The sequence below is a fragment of the Polyodon spathula genome, chromosome 50 (assembly GCF_017654505.1).
Source record: "Polyodon spathula isolate WHYD16114869_AA chromosome 50, ASM1765450v1, whole genome shotgun sequence".
In the NCBI taxonomy this organism is placed as follows: Eukaryota; Metazoa; Chordata; class Actinopteri; order Acipenseriformes; family Polyodontidae; genus Polyodon; species Polyodon spathula.
The window spans coordinates 1,869,608-1,890,223 of NC_054583.1; the positions used below are offsets into that span (position 1 = coordinate 1,869,608).

The 20,616-nt window shown below is 49.5% G+C and overlaps 1 protein-coding gene across 1 annotated transcript in view; it reads right to left on the reverse strand.

The window, feature by feature from the left end:
* Nucleotides 1-20,616, reverse strand: part of LOC121306808 (Snf2-related CREBBP activator protein) — a 39,439-nt gene that overhangs the window by 1,334 nt on the left and 17,489 nt on the right. Inside the window, exons 19-35 of the mRNA XM_041238736.1 lie at nt 20,378-20,547; nt 19,966-20,189; nt 18,493-18,562; nt 18,243-18,394; nt 16,372-16,539; nt 15,217-15,402; nt 12,856-13,410; nt 12,455-12,615; nt 11,520-11,818; nt 10,996-11,206; nt 8,903-9,061; nt 8,499-8,695; nt 7,963-8,077; nt 6,899-7,027; nt 6,036-6,221; nt 5,276-5,359; nt 1-3,962 (exon numbers count right to left, since the gene is read on the reverse strand). The exon at nt 1-3,962 is cut by the window's left edge and continues 1,334 nt beyond it. Of these exons, the coding sequence (XP_041094670.1) occupies nt 1-3,962; nt 5,276-5,359; nt 6,036-6,221; nt 6,899-7,027; nt 7,963-8,077; nt 8,499-8,695; nt 8,903-9,061; nt 10,996-11,206; nt 11,520-11,818; nt 12,455-12,615; nt 12,856-13,410; nt 15,217-15,402; nt 16,372-16,539; nt 18,243-18,394; nt 18,493-18,562; nt 19,966-20,189; nt 20,378-20,547 (7,028 nt within the window). The remainder of the gene's footprint in view (nt 3,963-5,275; nt 5,360-6,035; nt 6,222-6,898; nt 7,028-7,962; nt 8,078-8,498; nt 8,696-8,902; nt 9,062-10,995; nt 11,207-11,519; nt 11,819-12,454; nt 12,616-12,855; nt 13,411-15,216; nt 15,403-16,371; nt 16,540-18,242; nt 18,395-18,492; nt 18,563-19,965; nt 20,190-20,377; nt 20,548-20,616) is intronic.

Below are 20,616 nucleotides of genomic sequence, written 5' to 3' on the forward strand. Positions count from 1 at the left end.
TGGCTAGATCTGGTGGCCCTGCGACCGGACTCACCAGTGGGTCTTCTCTTCAGAGCCCTCCCGCGTTTGCTCTCTGCAGTTGCGACTTCGGGGGGCTCGGCTGTCACTCCCGCGAGCCCGCTGCCCTGGTCCGAGCCCTCCCCTTCCGCTCCCTCTCTCTCCCCCTCGGAGTTGCTGTCCTTGTCGTTTCCCGCGGTTCTCTTGCGCCCCGTCCTCTGCCGACTGCGGCACTCCTGGTTTTGGAGCAAGGGGCGCCCGCACGCTTCCAAATCTTCCTCCGCGGAGCCAGTTCTTCTGCTTTTGTCCGAGTCTTCCCTCCTCCTGCCTTTCGCGTCTCTGCCCTCCCTGCGAGACGACTCCCTCAGCCTCTCTTTCTCGTCCCCTCGGTCTGCTTCGGTATCTTTTTTCTCTTCTCTTCCATCCTCTCTCTCTTCGTTCTCCGACTCGATTCCGTCAACCTCCTTTTTGTCCTCTCTGTCGTGACCTGCCTTACCTTGTTGGCTCCTCCTCCCCACGTCCACCTGCCCTCCTCCTATCTCCGCTGCTTTGTCACCCATGGCTTTGGATTGGTCAGACCCCACCTCCTCTGTCCCCTCCCTCTCCCCTTGAGCAGGAGGGGGGGAGTCGGCTGTCTCAACCGCAGGCCTCGGATACTTTGGGGGTCTCCCACGCTTGCGTTTGGTAGACGGAGACGCTCTTTCGTAACCCCCTTCCGGATTGGAAGACGCGCTATCGCCACAGCCTTCTTCGGGGGTCCCAAGCAAGCTGGGATCCTGAGGGCTGGACTTGCTGTCGGTCGGCCGGGGGGAGCAGGGTTCGTCTGAGATCTGGATCCTGGGAGGGGTTTTGGGTGGTCTGCCCCTTTTGCGTTTGGGGGGGGAATCATCGTTGTCGGTCCCTTCTTTGGGTGGGGAGAGGTCAGGCCTTTGGGGAGACGGGCTGCCCTCGTTTTCCGAGGACCTCGTCCCTCCTCCTTCGGGACTGGCCAAAACCTTTCTCTTCCTGCCCAGACGCCCCCCAGGTTTCTCCCCCTGCTGGGCTGCCATCCTGGACTCCGTTTCCATTCTGCGCCGCTCCGGGAGGTTCCTCAGCACAGGCATATCTTTGACGTCTCTGCTGGGGCTGCCCAGAGAGGTGGCCGTGGACTCTGAATCCGAGTGACCGCTGGAGGCGTGAACGTTGTTCGCAACACCGGACGCGGTGCCGGCTTCCCGATTGTTCGAAGGGGACTGGGACGTGGGCGACGAGGACGCATCGGGCTCCTCTCCCACTCCCTCCTTTCTGGGAACCCCAGCTCTCCTCCTCCTCTTCACTTCCTTCTCCTCCACGATGGTGATCAGTCGCCCGGGAAGCTTTCTCAGCACCTTGGCTGTCGGGGAGTCGTCTTTCATGCTGTTCAGGATCTCGTTGTCGGCGGTCAGCCTCCTCCTCGGAGATCTGGCCAGAGGGCAGCCCTGCGGCGACCCGGGAGACGACAGCTTCTCCCGCTGACCCTCTGCCGTAACGGAAGCAGCCTCCGGGAGCTCGCTGGCTTCGTCGTTGTGGGCATCGGTTCTTGAACCCAAGCTTTGGGACTCCTGTCCCAGCATCTCTGCGGTGGCGTTGGTGGATCTTCGGTGCTGCAGCAAAACCGTCACACTCTCCTCTCCGCCTGCATTTTCACCGCGCACCAGCACATGCTCTTTGGCCCTCGTCACTGCCTCCTGCAGTCCCTTCACCTTCTCAGAGTCCAGCTTGTAGTAGTTCACCTCGATCGGCAAATGCAGTTTAGGACGAGAAGTCGATGCTGCTGGTTTGACGGCCAGCGATTCTGAAGACTTGGGAATCGGATTCACTGGTTCCGGTTCTACCGCCTCCTGTACAGAAGGTGCTGACGTTTCCACTACGGGGGGCTCGTCCGGTCGCAAGGAATCTGGACCAGCCGCGGCCGAGTGTCTTCCTTTGGTTTCTTTTCCGGGGTCTGCAGAGGAGTCGGACAGGCGTTTTGACAGAGTGCCTACAGCGAGGGGCTGTTTTTCCACCTGCGTTTCTGGGCAAGCGGCTGCTACTTCCGCAGAGGAAACTCGATTAACTTTTTCCCAAGGCACTGCCGAGGTGGTTTGCGGACCTGGAGCTCCAGTCCCCAACCTGACCGTGGCTTCGCCGTCTAGGCTGGGTTCAGGAAGGGGTTTTTTGACCTGGGCAGGCGGCCGAATTGGTTTATCCCCAGGATCTGGGTTTTCTATGTCCGTTTGAGAAGGAGGGGAGGCGCGACAGAAATTCAGCGCTCGTTCAGTTTCCTCGCAAAGAGGTGGCGGCGACGGAGCAGGGTACGAATTCCGAACGACTGTCCCCTCCTCCCCGAAAAGCTCTGGAAGAGGAACGGCTTCCCCCCCAGTGGGTTCGGTCAGCAGTGGCTCAGTGAGTTTGGACAGGTCCGGGACGAGAGAGTGGGAACTGTTAGGGAGGGGAGGATTTTGAGTTGTGGGGTCTAAGGCGAGCGGTGGAACGCTTTCGGGTTTCTCGTCGTTTCGGAGGGGGGCGGCCTCCGGGTCTTTCTCCGGTGGCTCTTGGGCGTCATCCACCTGCGCTGCCTCCTCTTCTTCGTTGATCTTGGAGTTGGTAAGCCCGGGGAGCGAAACGGTCACACCGCGCAGCTCGCGCTCTCCCACTGCGTCCATCTTCTCCGACCCCCCAGTTTCGTTCTCCTGGCCGCCAGGTCTCTCAGCAGTGGACAGCCCTGGCTTCAAAACGTCGCCGGGCGAGGAGACTTCGAGCCTCAAATCTGGTCCTGTCTCACTAGCCGATTGCCTGGTGGTCAGTGTGACACTGGGAACAGAGCACACAGAGTCAGCAGGGGCACGGCCATCTTCAACAGCGTGACTGGGCTTGTCTCGTGCCGCCAAAGATTCCTTCTCTTCCTCTTGCGCTGCTGCAGAATGGCAACTGACTGAAGTCATATTTTCAGGCCCTACAGTCTCTTTAAGAGCAGAAGGAGGAGGAGACTCTCCAGACCCCGAAGATGCTTCGTCGTCAGGTTTTCCTTCCCTCACCGAGTCTCCAGGCTCCTCTACGGCTTTCCCTTCCATTTCTTTCGGGTTTCGTTCAGTCGGGGAAAACGCTTTTCGGACCCCGATCTTGGGGCCGGCGCTTGCCTCTGGCGGGTCAGCCGCCAGTCCCAGGTCTCTGCGCGAATCAAGATCCTGTTGGTCTTTTTGCAAGGGCGTAGGAGGCACCAGTTCCCCGGCTTTGACCTCGTTGGCACAGCAGGAGGACAGGGGTTTCCTGGCGGAGTTCTCCGCGGAAAGGGTGGACCCGTCTTCGCTCGCGAGCGCAGACGACTCTTGCCGCGTGTCTTCATCAACGGGCGACTCAGACTCCAGCTCTCTGCTGCTGGTGGAGGTGTTGTTGTCTGCGAACTCAGCGCTGTCTTCGGACGCAGTTAAACCTGGTTCCTGTCCGTCTGAACTCTCTTCCTCTTTGCCCGCAGCAGTATCCGATCCCATCGCCCCTCTCTCCAGCGGCTCGGCTCCATCCGATTCAACTCCGCTCGCGTCCGGTCCAGGTCGATCTTTTGGCAGCGCCGCGGGCGAGCCTTCTTCGCTAGACTCTTTTTCGTCTTCCTGCGCGGACGTGCACTCATCATCCTCCTCCTCCTCCTCCTCCTCGTCTCTGCGAACACCAGCTCTGCCCTCGTCGGGCGACCCCTCCGTTCCTTCCGTCTCCTCTGGAGCTGCGGGCAGCGTCTCCGGGCTTGGCGTAGACGGTCGAGTCTCTGTTGGGGTTTCTGCTCTTGCCGGGGCGCGGGGACCCCGAAGTCTCTCGCTCACTCTGGTGCTGGCGCCGGCCCCCCGTTCTTTCGGCTTCCTCCCTCGGCGGTTAGGGGTCTCCTCTGGGGGGCCCTCGTCCTCCTCGCTGGGGGCCAGGCACAGCACCTCATCCTTAGCTTGGTCCAGATCTTTTCTGGCAGCTTCTACCTGCTCCTGGAAAACAAAAACAAAAAACAAATGTAAAAGAAAACTAGACAGGGCTAACTCTTTATGCTGTACCATACTATCCTCTTATACCTGACATGTCACAGCATCCACAGGTCTACTGCTAATCCTGGTTCCTACTGAGAACTATCAGCCAGCACACTGCCTCTTCGCTCTCTCCCTGTCTCTCTCCTAAGCCTGGTCCTCATAATAATGAGAAACTGAAAAACTGCAAGGACGACAAATGAGACAAATAACCACCTAGGCTTCACAGAAATGTAGATATCAAATGTACAAATCAGGGTTACAAACTCACGCTAGCCCTGCTGCTGCTGCTGCTGCACCCAGTCCTGGGGTTCAGAACTCCCCTCAATGAAGTCTAGTAGAGTATTATTAAAATTGAAATGATCAGGAGCTTGATCCAGTCCTGGTTTCACTAGGAGTTTAATAGTAAGACCCACCTGAGCTTGTTACCTAGACACACTGGGGGGCTGATCAAGCTGGTAGTAAAACCTGGACTGGACGACATTGCTGTGCAATAGGAGTCTGGGGTATAGAATAACTAAAATGATGACGATATACTATTCTGTACACACTGTGTATTAATACGTATCATGTACCTGTCAATTGCAAACCTAGATGATTTTTAGCCTAGACCTTAGGAGAACCTTATATCCTATTTCAATTAAACATTTCACAGCCGTTTCCTATCCCACTCTGTGCACAATATTAAAATGGCATTTTCAACAACTCTGTTACTGCACAAATCAATAATTTATGACTGGGGACGGATCTATCCGCTGAAATAGAGCGCTGACAATCGGACTGATTTCACCCTTCAGAGTGAATTAAGAAGCAGCTGCTCGGGTTTGCGTGGGTCGCTGTTCTCCGCAGAGTCTGAAGAAAAAGCAGCGATCGTCACAAACCCGAGCAGCTGCTGCTTCTTCACTCATTCCACTTCTGAATTGGTGAAATTCAGCCCGATCGACAGCAGCCACCCGGACAATCAGAATAGGTTCACACAGCACAAGTTACTGCACTTCTTATTTTGTTAAATTTTTCTGCTGATCAAGGATAACATAAAAACGCAACTGTAGCCCTGCTACAGCCACACCGCCCCTCTCCCTCTCTCTTTAAAGCAGTAGATGAGGATATCAATATTGTCTCCTCGTTCTCTCTCTCTCTCTCTGGAAAGCTGAGGATGGGAAGGATATCGATGCCATCTTATATCTCTGTCTGTGTAAAGTGGAGGATCTCAATGCCGTGTCAAAATTCGAGAGACTGTCGGCAAGACAAAATGAAAAATTCTTCTTCTCTCTCACCTCAGCCTGTTTCAGCTCCTCCTTACAGACGTCCTCCAATGTTGCTTCCAGGTAATTCATAGCGTACCTCTCAATGGGAGTGAGCTGAAACACAAACAGAACTCGCAGACTAGGATTGAACTCCAGAACCAGAACCAACACAGTCAAGCAGAGCAGCTCTAGTTTGGGGCTCTAGTGCCTTCATCAGCGTTACTGAAACTAAACCGAGTCCAGCAGAGCAGCTCTAGTTTGGGGCTCTAGTGCCTTCATCAGCTTATTGAGGTAAAACTAGCAGAAGGTTATTAAGAAGTCAAGCAGACAATGCGAGAGGGACACTGGAAGTTGCAAACACACTGTCCACACCAAAAAAAACTAACAGCTCTGGCCAAAATTTTAGCATCACCTATAATTTTAGGATTGAGACCATCTCTTTTGGGGAAAAGAATCCAGGGAAAACTACAAAGTGCGGGTGTGCGATTCAATATGTTAACAAGGGAACATTATTCAGCAGCTTTCACTGGACTCTATGAAGCTGAGGGAGTTCATTCTATATAGAGGGGGTGCAATTCAATATGTTAACAAGGGAACATTATTCAGCAGCTTTCACTGGACTCTATGAAGCTGAGGGAGTTCATTCTATATAGAGAAGGTGATGAAAAACATTTGTCCAGAGCTGTAGGCAACTTGTTTATACCTGCTGTGTCTTCAGTTAAGACACAGCAAACTGAACCAGCTTCATCCACAGGTATTGCTGGGACATTACTGCAGCTGCGATTCTGACCTGGTCCACTAGGGCGGCGATCTCCTGCTCTGCCCTGGACAGCTCCTCATCTTCGTCTCGCCCCGCCCCCTCGCCCCCCTCCTCCAACGGGATGTTCTCGTTGAATTCTGCCAGCTCTGCCACCTGCTCTGCCTTCGCTTGCGACGCTGCACGAATATCCTCCTCGTCCTCGGCTTTACACAGAGCCTGGGGGGGGGGGGAGAGAGAACCTCATTTTCATCTGACACGGCATTGAGATCCTCCGCTTTACACAGACAGAGATATAAGATGGCATTGATATCCTTCCCATCCTCAGCTTTGCAAAGAGCAAGTGAGAGAGATAGACACACAGACAGAGAGACAAACAATGAGGGAGACAAACAGACACACACGGAAAGACAGAGAGGCAGGGACTCAAACATGCACTGTGCTATCAGAGAGAGAAAGCATTGATATCCTCATCTACAGCTTTACAGAGCCAGAGAGAGAGAGAGAGATAGAGGTGGGGAGACAGAGAAAGAGAGAGCACACACACAGCATTGATATCTATTCTCCAAGACAGCTCAATCCCAAAAAAATTAAAACGTAATACTCTATATATTAGGTTAAGATATTTTATGAAACGTACAAACTCAAGGCTAGCAGCTGTGATCATTTTGCAGCGTGCAGACTTTTTGGGTGGACTTATAAATGAAAAAAAAAAAAGAAACTTTGAAAAGTTTGCGGACATTGAGTTTAGATAGCAGGAATTTTATTTATTTTTTATAAAGACCAAGTCTCTCGCTGGGAAAGCATTTTTTTTTTTTTTTTTTTTTAAGCTGGCATGGATCTGGTATGTGTCTGAAAGTTCTGCAGGCTCGGCCCGGCTCTGCTCATGGGCTCACCTGCTCCAGAATGGAGGTGTGTTTTGAGCTCACAGAGTCCTCCTCCTCTGGTTTGGAAACGCCCTGCATCTGCTGCTCCGCCTCTCGCCTCTCCCCCTCCGTCAAATCAAACAGCTCGCGGATCGTTTGCTGGGGGGGAAAAACAAATTAAACCAAAAGGGAAAGGAATCAGACTCCTATTGCACAGCAGTGTGATCCAGTCCAGGTTTTACTGCCAGCTTGATCAGCCCCCAGTGTGTCTAGGTAACAAGTTCAGGTGTGTCTGATTATTAAACTCCTAGTGAAAGCAGGACTGGATCACACTGCTGTGCAGCGGGAGTCTGATTATTAAACTCCTAGTGAAAGCCAGGACTGGATCACACTGCTGTGCAGCGGGAGTCTGATTATTAAACTCCTAGTGAAAGCAGGACTGGATCACACTGCTGTGCAGCGGGAGTCTGATTATTAAACTCCTAGTGAAAGCAGGACTGGATCACACTGCTGTGCAGCGGGAGTCTGATTATTAAACTCCTATTGAAACCAGGACTGGATCACACCGCTGTGCAATGGTGATGAAAATGGTGTTTAATGGAGCACTGGAGCCTATAGGCCAAGCATCGCGTACTGTAGAAATTGTGATGTAATCTATTTTTTTTGTTTCTGAAGTAGTTGAAGCCTGGTTAATAAAAAAAAAATTAAAGCATAAAAACACAGAGCACACTTCCAGAATACAAAAACGGGCAAGAAACTGGGGTCTATTGTTTGTGCTACAAGACCAGAGCATAAAGAACTTCAGCTCCCAGCATCCTGCACCATTTCAAAAGGCATGCTGGGAACTGTAGTCCTAGCCAGGGCTGGACTAATTGACTATCTATGAATAGTGACGCTTTCTTTACATAATGTACTGCAATATTGGTCTGTACTGTTGGCGATACAAAACCACAGCATAAAGAACTACAGCTCCCAGCGTCCCTCACCATTGCCGCAGGTGAAAAAGCATGCTGGGAACTGTAGTCCTAGCCAGGGCTATACAGATTCACTGACAGGACTCTTATCCGGACTCCAGCGCATTGGGGTCCACCCACCTCTTTGAAAAAGGCAGTGGTGAAGTTGCCTCCCTCGATGGCCATGTCTCCGAGCATCCTCTTCTGGTTGGCTTTCTTCAGGATGTTTTCCTCCACCGTGCGCTCGCTGATCAGGCTGCGGACAAGAGCGGGGTTTGAAATGCTTGAACGCGAGTCCACTTGATAGCAGGGGGTTTCAAATCCCACCGGCTCAGCCACTGACTTGCTGTGTGTGTGTGTGTGTGTGTGTGTGAGACCCTGAGCGAGTCACGCAAAATAAACAAGGTCTTATTGGAAGTGACTCTGCAGCAGCAGCAGTTGATGATAGAGTTCACCCTCCTAGTCTCTGCGTATCACTCTGGATAAAAACGTCAACAACAACAACCATAATTGAGGCGAGTTCTGAACCCCAGGACTGGGTGCAGCAACAGTTTGATGCAGAGTTCACCCCTCCTAGTCTCTGTAAGTCCCAGATAAAAGCGTCTGCTGAGTGACTCGACAATATTAATTCTAACTGCAGTAAACTTGCGAGAAGGGAGAGGGGAGACTAGGCTCACCGGTATATGTGCACGTCTCTGGTCTGGCCGATGCGATGGCAACGATCCTGGGCCTGGGCGTCCATGGTGGGGTTCCAGTCGCTGTCGTAGAAGACCACCGTGTCGGCCCCCGTCAGATTGACCCCCACACCCCCGCTGCGCGTCGACAGGATGAAGCAGAAGATTCGCCGGTCTGCATTGAAACGCTCCATCAGGGACTACAGAGAGGAAGAAGAGAGGGGAGAGGAGAGAGAATGGAGAGGAGAGAGAGAAGAGGAGAGGGAGAAGAGGAGAGAGAGGGACAGGGAGAGGGGAGTGCAGAGAAGAGGGAGGAGAGTGGAGAAAATTCAATATCACATCAAAAAAATGATGACACTTTAAAAGGTGTCTGGTCAGTCTGCACGCCTCTCTCTGTCTGTGGTTACCTGTCTCTGCTCCACCTTGGTGGTCCCATCAAGCCTCAGGTAGATGTGCCCGTGGTAGTTGAGGAACTGCTCCAGCACGTCTAGCATGCGGGTCATCTGTGTGAATATGAGGACCCGGTGACCCCCACATTTCAGCTGACGCAGCAGCGTGTGCAGGGTCTGCAGACGTGAACAGGACACGTTCAAGAGGGTGGGGGGGGGGAGAGGGGGGGGGGGGGGGGGGGGGGGGGGGGGGGGTTAGGGAAGGTTCGAGATCTCAGAGGTTCTGAGTCTCCCAAAGAATAAGATAAGAAAGTTTACAAACGAGAGGAGGCCATTCGGCCCATCTTGCTCGTTTGGTTGTTAGTAGCTTATTGATCCCAGAATCTCATCAAGCAGCTTCTTGAAGGATCCCAGGGTGTCAGCTTCAACAACATTACTGGGGAGTTGATTCCAGACCCTCACGATTCTCTGTGTAAAAAAGTGCCTCCTATTTTCTGTTCTGAATGCCCCTTTGTCTAATCTCCATTTGTGACCCCTGGTCCTTGTTTCTTTTTTCAGGCTGAAAAAGTCCCTTGGGTCGACACTGTCAATACCTTTTAGAATTTTGAATGCTTGAATTAGGTCGCCACGTAGTCTTCTTTGTTCAAGACTGAACAGATTCAATTCTTTTAGCCTGTCTGCATATGACATGCCTTTTAAGCCCGGAATAATTCTGGTCGCTCTTCTTTGCACTCTTTCTAGAGCAGCAATATCTTTTTTATAGCGAGGTGACCAGAACTGAACACAATATTCAAGATGAGGTCTTACTAGTGCATTGTACAGTTTTAACATTACTTCCCTTGATTTAAATTCAACACTTTTCACAATGTATCCGAGCATCTTGTTAGCCTTTTTTATAGCTTCCCCACATTGTCTAGATGAAGACATTTCTGAGTCAACAAAAACTCCTAGGTCTTTTTCATAGATTCCTTCTCCAATTTCAATATCTCCCATATGATATTTATAATGTACATTTTTATTTCCTGCGTGCAGTACCTTACACTTTTCTCTATTAAATGTCATTTGCCATGTGTCTGCCCAGTTCTGAATCTTGTCTAGATCATTTTGAATGACCTTTGCTGCTGCAACAGTGTTTGCCACTCCTCCTACTTTTGTGTCGTCTGCGAATTTAACAAGTGTGCTTACTATACCAGAATATAAATCAATAATGTAGATTAGGAATAGCAGAGGACCTAATACTGATCCCTGTGGTACACCGCTGGTTACTACACTCCATTCTGAGGTTTTTCCTCTAATCAGTACTTTCTGTTTTCTACATGTTAACCTCTCCCTAATCCATGTACATGTGTTTCCTTGAATCCCAACTGCGTTCAGTTTGAGAATTAATCTTTTGTGCGGGACTTTGTCAAAAGCTTTCTGGAAATCTAAATAAACCATGTCATATGCTTTGCAATTATCCATTATCGATGTTGCATCCTCAAAAAAATCAAGCAAGTTAGTTAGGCACGATCTCCCTTTCCTAAAACCATGTTGACTGTCTCCCAGTACCCTGTTACCATATAGGTAACTCCAGTCCTCGAAGGGTCCCTCAAATCTAGAGGCGTCAAGACTCCAGCCCTTGCGGGATCTTCCGGTTTTCAATCCAACTTACTACTACTAATAATAATAATAATAATAATAATAATAAATAATAATAATAATAATAATATCTATTTTTATGCAGCTATGCAATCACAAAACACTGTACAGAGGCAGGCTGCGAACTCACATTACAACAGGGGAGCTCTCTGTAATTGCAGCTCTCTATTTAACTTCACTGATCTAAATATTTGTTCAAATTGAGACAGGTTTAATATTTTTCAAGGTCTTTTACAGGTGGACCACTGAACAACACACCCACAAGATTCAAGGCAAGGGACCTGTGAAACACTGAGCCCTGGGAAAAGCATTAACTCTGCCCGATTACCAATCAAATAATATAATTAGACCAATTAAGTAATTAAGAGCGTGGGTCGGAACGGGAGTCAGAAGACACTGTCCCTCTCCATATACACACACACACACACTATTATAGCTAGACAGAGGGCGATGATGTCATCGTATCTGTTCACAAGCTCACCACAGTCGTACTGGATGAGTCTTAGATCTGGAAACTGAGTCCTCATGTTGCAGACCACCCTGTGCAGGCAGGCGGAGCGGGGCAGCAGCTCAGCCCTCAGCCTCTCCCTGAATGCAACCTCTTGCTGCAGCAGCGAGGGAGGGGGGTGGGAGGTGTGCATGGTGATGGCGGGGGCTTCCACCGGGGGGATCACAAAGATAAACCTGGGGGGGTAAAGGGAGAGGTTAGCGAGAGACAGCAGGGATGGGAATAGGACTCCTGTTGCACAGCAGTGTCGCCCAGTCCAGGTTTTACCACCAGCTTGATCAGTGAGTCTAGGTAACAAGCTCAGGTGTGTCTGATTATTAAACTCCTAGTGAAACCAGGACTGGATCACACTGCTGTGCAGCAGGAGTCTGATACCCATCCCTGTGATGATAACCAGCATTATTATTACAGGGTTGGGAATCAGACTTCTATTGCACAGCAGTGTCATGCTCCAATTTACCAAAAATTCAGTCTTTGTTCCCGTCTTACCGGTTTATGATGTCAGCAAGCTCCTCAATCCTCTGCACTGGGTTGCGAATGGCTTCTGTCAGTGGGCGGGTACGACCCCAGCCGGCCAGTGACTGGACAGCATTCAGGCAGTGGGCGTACCCGGAACCCTGCCACTCCCCCTCAGGAGGCGGGGCCACGGCGCTGCAGCCCATGAAAGAGCAGAGCCCCAGAAGCTCCGCCCCGTAGACCGGCCGGGCCGCGCAATGCCTCTCATTGAGCTGGAAGAGCCGGTCGAGTCTGGAAGCTCGCTGGAGCTGCTTGCGCTTGTCCAGGCAGGGCTGGATACAGGGTGGCAGGGAGAAAGAGAGGGAGGGAGTGAGTGAGCAAGTAAGCAAAGGAGGGAGACAGGGACAGAGAAAGACAGAGATGGAAAAAGAGAGCAATTCAATGTAATGTTGCCCCTGTGGCAATCAGTTTCACAGCAACAACTTTTATGACACAAAGGAATTGCATGCAGCCAGTCTAGTCACACGCTATCTCCAAACTGCAATGCATGTCTCTCCCAGTAAGTAACAAGGCCGGCACTGTGGGGTCCAGCCCTGGGTTGCAAAGGGAGATTTTTCCTGTCAGCACCAGCTACCAAATCCAGACCTACTGCACAGAGGCCAGGACCTGTTAAGGTGCTGAGGATTGAGAGGAAGGAAAGCAGGCAGCCTGTCCTGCACACAGGGGCTACAAACTGCCCTCTGTCAAGTCTACTGCACCCAGTCCAAGGGTTCAAGATCTCCCCTCAATGAAGTCTAGTATTATTAACATTGCAATGATCAGGAGCCAGGAGTTTGAGCAGGGTTAGAAACTCACACTAGCCCTGCTGCTGCTGCTGCACCCAATCCTGGGGTTCAGAGCTCCCCTCAATGAAGTCTAGTATTAATAATATTGAAATGATCAGGTGTTTGAGCAGGGTCGGTACTCACCATGTAAAACGGAGAGCGTGCCTCCCCACCACCGACTCCCGCCCCGGACACGTGACACTTCCTCCCCCCGAAGGAGGGGGGCGCGGTGGGGGACGCTCTCTCGCGTCCCACTACTGAAGTCACGGGGTGAGGAGAGCGTGACTGTTGCTCGGGTCTGCGCACTGGCGACGAGCCCAAACCGCTTCATTTATATCTAAAATATAGATTTCGAATTAAATTTGAACATGTATGTCTGTATGTATATCACGTGTGCACAAATATATATATATATATATATATATATATATATATATATATATATATATATATATATATATATATATATATATATATATATATATATCTCTTTCGGTACAAAACGTGAAAATACACAGACAGAAAACAGACAAACACACACCCACCTTGCTCAGCTCCTCCCACACTGCTCTGCAGCACCCTGAGGGGCGGGGCTCTGACAGGGGGCGCTGTGGCGCTGCAGCCCGGGGGCTGAGGGTGGGGGCAGCTTGTCACAGCAGCTGAAGAGTGCAGGGATAACTGCTGCTGCACCTGCCCAGGATTCAACAGCTGCGCCTGGGCCAACATCCCAGCCACTGCGGGGGCCCTGGAACTGGTACTGGTCACACTGGTTAAACTGGCCCGGATGGGAGCCAGCGATGTCCGGACTGCCTGGGAAGGAGGAGTCGGGGGCTGTCTCACGGAGTCCGCGTTGGACACGGACGCAGGCAGTCCTGGCCTGATCAGAGTGGCAGAGTTTGTCATCGTTGCGGGCTGCGGGAGAGTGGCTCTGAGGAACCCCTGCGCTTGAATTTTGGGGTTCCCCTGTCCCGGGATGCCCGTAGCGGGGTTCGGAGGGGCTCGGGGTGAAGGCTGGACAGCCAGGGTGGGGACCCCTTCTTTGGGAGCGTGGCGAACAACGATTTTCACAATCCCTGAGCTGGTGACGACTGAAGAGGGTACTGGTGGACAGAGAGAGAAAGTATTAGGAGAAAAAAAAAATATTTCTGATTTGCTACTTTGCTAGCAATCTTGCAAAGTGATCAGTTAAATAATGTTCCCTTGTTAACATATTGAATTGCACCCCCTCTATATAGAATGAACTCCCTCAGCTTCATAGAGTCCAGTGAAAGCTGCTGAATAATGTTCCCTTGTTAACATATTGAATTGCACCCCCTCTATATAGAATGAACTCCCTCAGCTTCATAGAGTCCAGTGAAAGCTGCTGAATAATGTTCCCTTGTTAACATATTGAATTGCACCCCCTCTATATAGAATGAACTCCCTCAGCTTCATAGAAAGCTGCTGAATAATGTTCCCTTGTTAACATATTGAATTGCACCCCCTCTATATAGAATGAACTCCCTCAGCTTCATAGAGTCCAGTGAAAGCTGCTGAATAATGTTCCCTTGTTAACATATTGAATTGCACCCCCTCTATATAGAATGAACTCCCTCAGCTTCATAGAGTCCAGTGAAAGCTGCTGAATAATGTTCCCTTGTTAACATATTGAATTGCACCCCCTCTATATAGAATGAACTCCCTCCGCTTCATAGAGTCCAGTGAAAGCTGCTGAATAATGTTCCCTTGTTAACATATTGAATTGCACCCCCTCTATATAGAATGAACTCCCTCCGCTTCATAGAGTCCAGTGAAAGCTGCTGAATAATGTTCCCTTGTTAACATATTGAATTGCACCCCCTCTATATAGAATGAACTCCCCTTCTATATAGAATAATGTTCCCTTGTTAACATATTGAATTGCTCTATATAGAATGAACTCCCTCCGCTTCATAGAGTCCAGTGAAAGCTGCTGAATAATGTTCCCTTGTTAACATATTGAATTGCACCCCCTCTATATAGAATGAACTCCCTCAGCTTCATAGAGTCCAGTGAAAGCTGCTGAATAATGTTCCCTTGTTAACATATTGAATTGCACCCCCTCTATATAGAATGAACTCCCTCAGCTTCATAGAGTCCAGTGAAAGCTGCTGAATAATGTTCCCTTGTTAACATATTGAATTGCACCCCCTCTATATAGAATGAACTCCCTCCGCTTCATAGAGTCCAGTGAAAGCTGCTGAATAATGTTCCCTTGTTAACATATTGAATTGCACCCCCTCTATATAGAATGAACTCCCTCAGCTTCATAGAGTCCAGTGAAAGCTGCTGAATAATGTTCCCTTGTTAACATATTGAATTGCACCCCCTCTATATAGAATGAACTCCCTCAGCTTCATAGAGTCCAGTGAAAGCTGCTGAATAATGTTCCCTTGTTAACATATTGAATTGCACCCCCTCTATATAGAATGAACTCCCACCGCTTCATAGAGTCCAGTGAAAGCTGCTGAATAATGTTCCCTTGTTAACATATTGAATTCCACCCCTTCTATATAGAAGGGACTCACTCGGCTTCAATGAAAGCTGCCGACTAATTTGATTACATGATGTAAAATAAAAACATCTAAACTATGTTTGTTATTAAAATCAAAAACAAATACTTGGCCTACATACTACAGTATATCAGGGGATGGGAATCAGACTGCCACTGTGCAGCAGTGTGATCCAGTCCTGGTTTCACTAGGAGTTTAATAATCAGACACACCTGAGCTTGTTACCTAGACACACTGGGGGCTGACCAAGCTGGCAGTAAAGCCTGGAATGGGCGACGCTGCTGTACAACAGGAGTCTGATTCCCATCTCTGATTTTGATATCCCTGACTATGAATAGCCTCCAGCCTTAGCGTTCAGAAAGGAGGACCACAAACCTTGCGTGCTGGACATGGGCACCGTGACGGTTGTCGGCGTCACGCCAGGGCTCCCTGCTGGCCCTTGCTGCGGTGGCTGTGATTGGCTGGAGCCTTGCTGGTTAATAGCCTGGATCAGTGCCACCTGCGTGGGCTGGCTGATTAGGTGGTGCTGCCCTCCGGTGGAGACCAGGTGAACTACATTACCTGCTGGAAATACAACACAGTTAAAAAGATCCGTCTATAAAGATCTGTTGGAAATTCAACCAATTTGAACAAGTTTCGTCATTACATGCGGTATCTTCCAACAATTTTAGTTTCGTTTTATTTGGTGCATTTCAAAACCCTGCTTACAGGGCTGGGAATCAGACTCCCGCTGCACAGCAGTGTGATCCAGTCCTGGTTTCACTAGGAGTTTAATAATCAGACACACCTGAGCTTGTTGCCTAGACACACTGGGGGCTGATCAAGCTGGTAGTAAAACTTGGACTGGGCGACGCTGCTGTACGACAGGAGTCCGATTCCCAGCCCTGTAACAATAATGCTGGTTATCATCACAGGGATGGAAGTAAGACTCCCGTTGAGGTTTGATTAAACAAATAAAAGCCAACATCAAAACCATCTATAAAAACGTGCAAATCGAGCTTGTATCTTTGCAATTTGAGGTTTCATTTTTTCCCCCCCTCAAAACTGGGGGTGGGAAATTTGAGCTGAATCAAGAGTCGAAGGAATACGGTAGATAAATCCAACTTCTAAACATGAAGTGGGTGTCCACTTCGTTTTGTGAAGTTCTACTGTGGGCACAATGACCAGCGACATTTAAAATTGATGAATATACTGTGTATAAAAACACAGGTACTAAAAACTAGGGTACTCTCCCCCTTCCTGTATGAAAGGCTTGCTGTTCCCAGCGATTAAAGGAAAGGGGTCTTGATACCAGGAGGTTCAAATCCCGGCTCAGCCACTAACTCGCTGTGTGTGTGTGTGTGACCCTGAGCGGGTCACTTCTCCTCCTTGTGCTCCGTCATTCGGACGAGACGTCAAACAAACAAGGTCCTATTGGAAGAGACTCTGCAGCAGCAGCAGTTGTTGATGATGCAGAGTTCACCCTCCTAGTCTCTGGAAGTCACTATTAGTCATAGTATTATTATGAATGAAGACTCTTCCGCTACTCACCAGGACCCGGTCTCTGCTGTGCGGTGAGGCTGACCTGGTGCAACTGCGCTCCAGACAGAGTCAGCTTGTTCCCCTGGATTTGAAAAGTGACCGGCTTGCTTCCCTGAGCAGTCTGAACTGGACGACTGGCCAGAGAGGCTAGCTGGGCAATACTGACCACCTCACCTGCTAGAGAGAGACAGGGGGGCGAGAGAGGAGAGAGATAGAGGTAGAGAGATAGAGGTAGAGACAGGGGGAGAGAGATAGAGAGGTGGAGACAGGGAGAGAGCGAACAAATGACGGAAGGGGAGAGGAAAAAAAAGATTTGATTTATATTACTAAAATTATACAAGATATATTTTTCCCGTTGGCGAAAGCAAAACTGGTCTGAATTGTTTGACTAACACCACAAATAAAGATTAACAGTCTGTCTTGCGATCGTTCACAAAACTAGGGCGTGTGGGAGAGCTAGGGAGAAGGACAGAAGATTTGTATTGCTAAAATTAAATATTAAAATTGACAGTCTGACCATTAGCTAAAATGAAACCATAAAATAATCTCTGGACAAATCATTCCAGAGATGGGAATCGGACTCCAATTGCACAGCAGTGTAATCCAGTCCAAGTTTTACTACCAGCTTACTACCTCCTGCTGCTGCACCCAGTCCTGGGGTTCAGAGCTCCCCTCAATGAAGTCTAGTATTAATAATATTGAAATGATTAGGAGCTTGATCCAGTCCTGGTTTCACGAGGAGTTTAATAATCACACACACCTGAGCTTGTTGCCTAGATACACTGGGGGCTGATCAAGCTGGTAGCAAAACCTGGACTGGATCACACTGCTGTGCGACAGGAGTCCGATTTCCATCCCCTGCACCCATGCATCTAATGAATATGACGTGCAGCACGCAGAGGATAACACACAATGAAAATCTAACAGCAAGATTTAAAATAGGGGCGTCACTTCGTTCCTGGAGGGGGAACTGTAGTGTTTTCGGCTTTCGTTCTACCCAACACGAACTCTCAATTAATTACCTAGTTTAATTACTTAAAAAAAAAAAAAAAAAAAAAAAAAAATTAACAAAAAAATCGTGCAGTGTGCCTTGAATCGAGCGCATTTATTTATTTTTTTAAAATAATTGATTGTAAAAAAAGACCTGGAAAATAAATCAACCCTTTGCGGTCCTGCGTGGGACCACGAGATACATTCGTCTTTCTTTCCCTGTCCCGCATTATCAAAAAGACGTAGAGCATGGGACTAGTCGTTTTTGCCTCGGGAAAAAGACTAGAAAACCTTTCAATAGCGGAGTGAGACCGACAGGAGCCGAATGGGAAAAAAAAGGCGTATCTCATCTCTCTAGTGGATGGGGCTATAACACGGACACAATCAAGGGAGACAGCTGCTTCTGCATCCAGCGCTCAAAGAACATCACAGACATCTGAAGAGCTTTCTGAGATGTTATAGTAATAAAATAATGACTCTGATTGCGCTACTGAGGAGTTTGGTGATAAAACGAGTGATCAGGAGAGGATTTATCAGTGTGCGCGTCTATAAAGAGGTATGGGAAAAATACAGCGAGCGAGGGGTGGGGCTGGAGATGCAGTACTGAGTGTCCTTTTGAGATTCAGCACCTTTTAAAACCTGTTATACTCTGGGGAAAAAAAAAAAAAAATTTAAACAGCGCATGTGAAAATAAATCGAACCCGACACAGCGGACATGCGCTGAATAAACGGACCGCTAAGGGTTAAAAAAATAAACAAACTTGCCCATAATAATTTGAATCAAATTACGTGAACGGAAATCTGAATTGAAAAAAATAAATCACAACCCCCGCCCCCCGCGGTGTCCCTCGAGGAAGGACGCCCATGCGCCGGACCCTCCCAATGCTTACAAGGCAGCCTCGCTTGCATCTCAGGAGACAGGATGACCCTCTGAGTGACCGTCCCGCTGGACGCTGGCACTGTGTAGCTGGTCAGTCCTGGAGGAGAGCTGCCTGGTTGCCCAGAGGCATTAGGAACAGGGAGACAGACCGCTTTCACGTGACGCCGTCACGACTCACTTCTCCTTCCCCTCCCCCCCGCCCGTCCCCCACCCCCCCCCGGCAAACCGGGTGTCCCCTAGCCTCTCGGTCGTGACCTTACCCCCCTGGCCACCCGGGTTTCGGCCCGGCTGGAGCGACCGGAGACGAGGCTGGTAGAAGGGAAGAGGGTCCTGCAAAGAAAAAAAAAAGGATGAGATTGTTGGTAAGTAGAGGATTGTTCGACATGAGCGCTGTGGTTGCAACCAATGGCTCTAGGCTGACTGGACCCTTGACAGCGATACTGCAACACGGAGAGATCACTGGATTATCCGGACGGATCTCGCCGCAGAAACCAGGGGTTGGCGATCGGGAGAGAGTGGCTGGCGTCGTCGGGCTGATTCCACCCTTCAGAGTGAATTAAGAAGCAGCTGCTCGGGTTTGCGTGGGTCGCTGTTCTCCGTAGAGTCTGAAGAAAAAGCAGCGATCGTCACAAACCCGAGCAGCTGCTTCTTAATTCACTCTGAAGGGTGGAATCAGCCCGATCGACACCAGCCACCCTCGCCCGATTTCTGAAGAGAGCTCAGTCTGGATTATGTAATAAATGTTTTTTTGTAGTCAGAATGTGGGCAGATAAGTTATTTCTTGTCAATAATTTTCCATATCCTGCTTGTACCTACATAGTCTCATCCACTTAATTGCTGGAGAGGAGGCAAATCTGATCATTAAGCTCTGGCCAAAAAATTCTGTATTGCTTCTTGAAGTCCAATGAAAGCTGCTGAATAATGTTCCCTTGTTAACATATTGAATCACACCCCCTCTATATAGAATGAACTCCCTCAGCTTCATAGAGTCCAGTGAAAGCTGCTGAATAATGTTCCCTTGTTAACAAATCGAATTCCACCCCCTCTATATAAAATGAACTCACTCAGCTTCATAGAGTCACACCTGTGGAATAACCTGCAATGCTTGTTAACTCATAACTCTACTGCCTTGCACTCTTAAATCTCTGTTCACACGCTATCTCCAAACTGCAATGCATGTCTCTCCCAGTAAGTAACAAGGCCGGCACTGTGGGGTCCAGCCCTGGGTTGCAAAGGGAGATTTTTCCTGTCAGCACCAGCTACCAAATCCAGACCTACTGCACAGAGGCCAGGACCTGTTAAGGTGCTGAGGATTGAGAGGAAGGAAAGCAGGCAGCCTGTCCTGCACACAGGGGCTACAAACTGCCCTCTATCAAGTCTACTGCACCCAGTCCTGGGGTTCAGAACTAATGTCAGTGAAGTCTAGTATTATTAATATTGCAATGATCAGGAGCCAGGAGTTTGAGCAGGGTTAGAAACTCACACTAGCCCTGCTGCTGCTGCTGCACCCAGTCCTGGGGTTCAGAGCTCCCCTCAAGTCTAGTTTATTAATATTGAAACTACAGTACAGATTGTTGTTCCACAAACACACTTGAAAACAAGGGCGACTCAGTTAAGGAGAACTTTTTACTGTGAACCGAGAGGTTATTAATAAGCAGAATCTACTACACAGACACGCACTGTATAAATACATTTTTATGAGAAAGCTAACCAGTGCAGACTGCCAGCCTCACCGTGCTGTGCGACTGGCAGGGGTGCTGCCAGTATTGGGGTCGCTATGCTCTGATTCGTCTGGAAGAGGTGGGGGGCTCTCAGGGAGGGAGTGGGGGCAGCCAGCGGTGGCTGGACCCCCGTCTCCATGGAGACGGTCCTGGCAGGGGGGGCTGAAACAGAGGGGCGAGGGCTGTTCACCAAAACCACAGTTCGGCCGTCTGATTTCGGCATGGGCTGGAACATTCTGCAGGGGGAGATAAAAAAAAAAAAAATACGAAATGACATTTCTTACAGTAAAACACTGAGAGAGGCTTCTAGTGGAAACGTTTGCCGTTGAATTCACACTCAATCTGGTATTAAAACCTGGAATGGGTGACACTGCTGTGCAACAGGACTCAGATTTGCCACTGCTGTTTAAAGATGAGGGGGTACCTGTTGACCTTCATCTTGACGGGTTTGGGGCGCGGGGGCGGGGCGGGGGAGTCCATGATCTCCTCGATGAGTTGTCGGGTCACCTTCCTGCGCGGCAGAAACACGTCTGCTTCGTACAGAGAGACGTGCGGCTCCAGGGAGACCAGGTCAAACATACTGAGGTCTACCTGCTACAGAGAGACAGAGACTGGTTAATACAGCACAACACAGAACCACTCAATCCACACACAGAGTGGGAG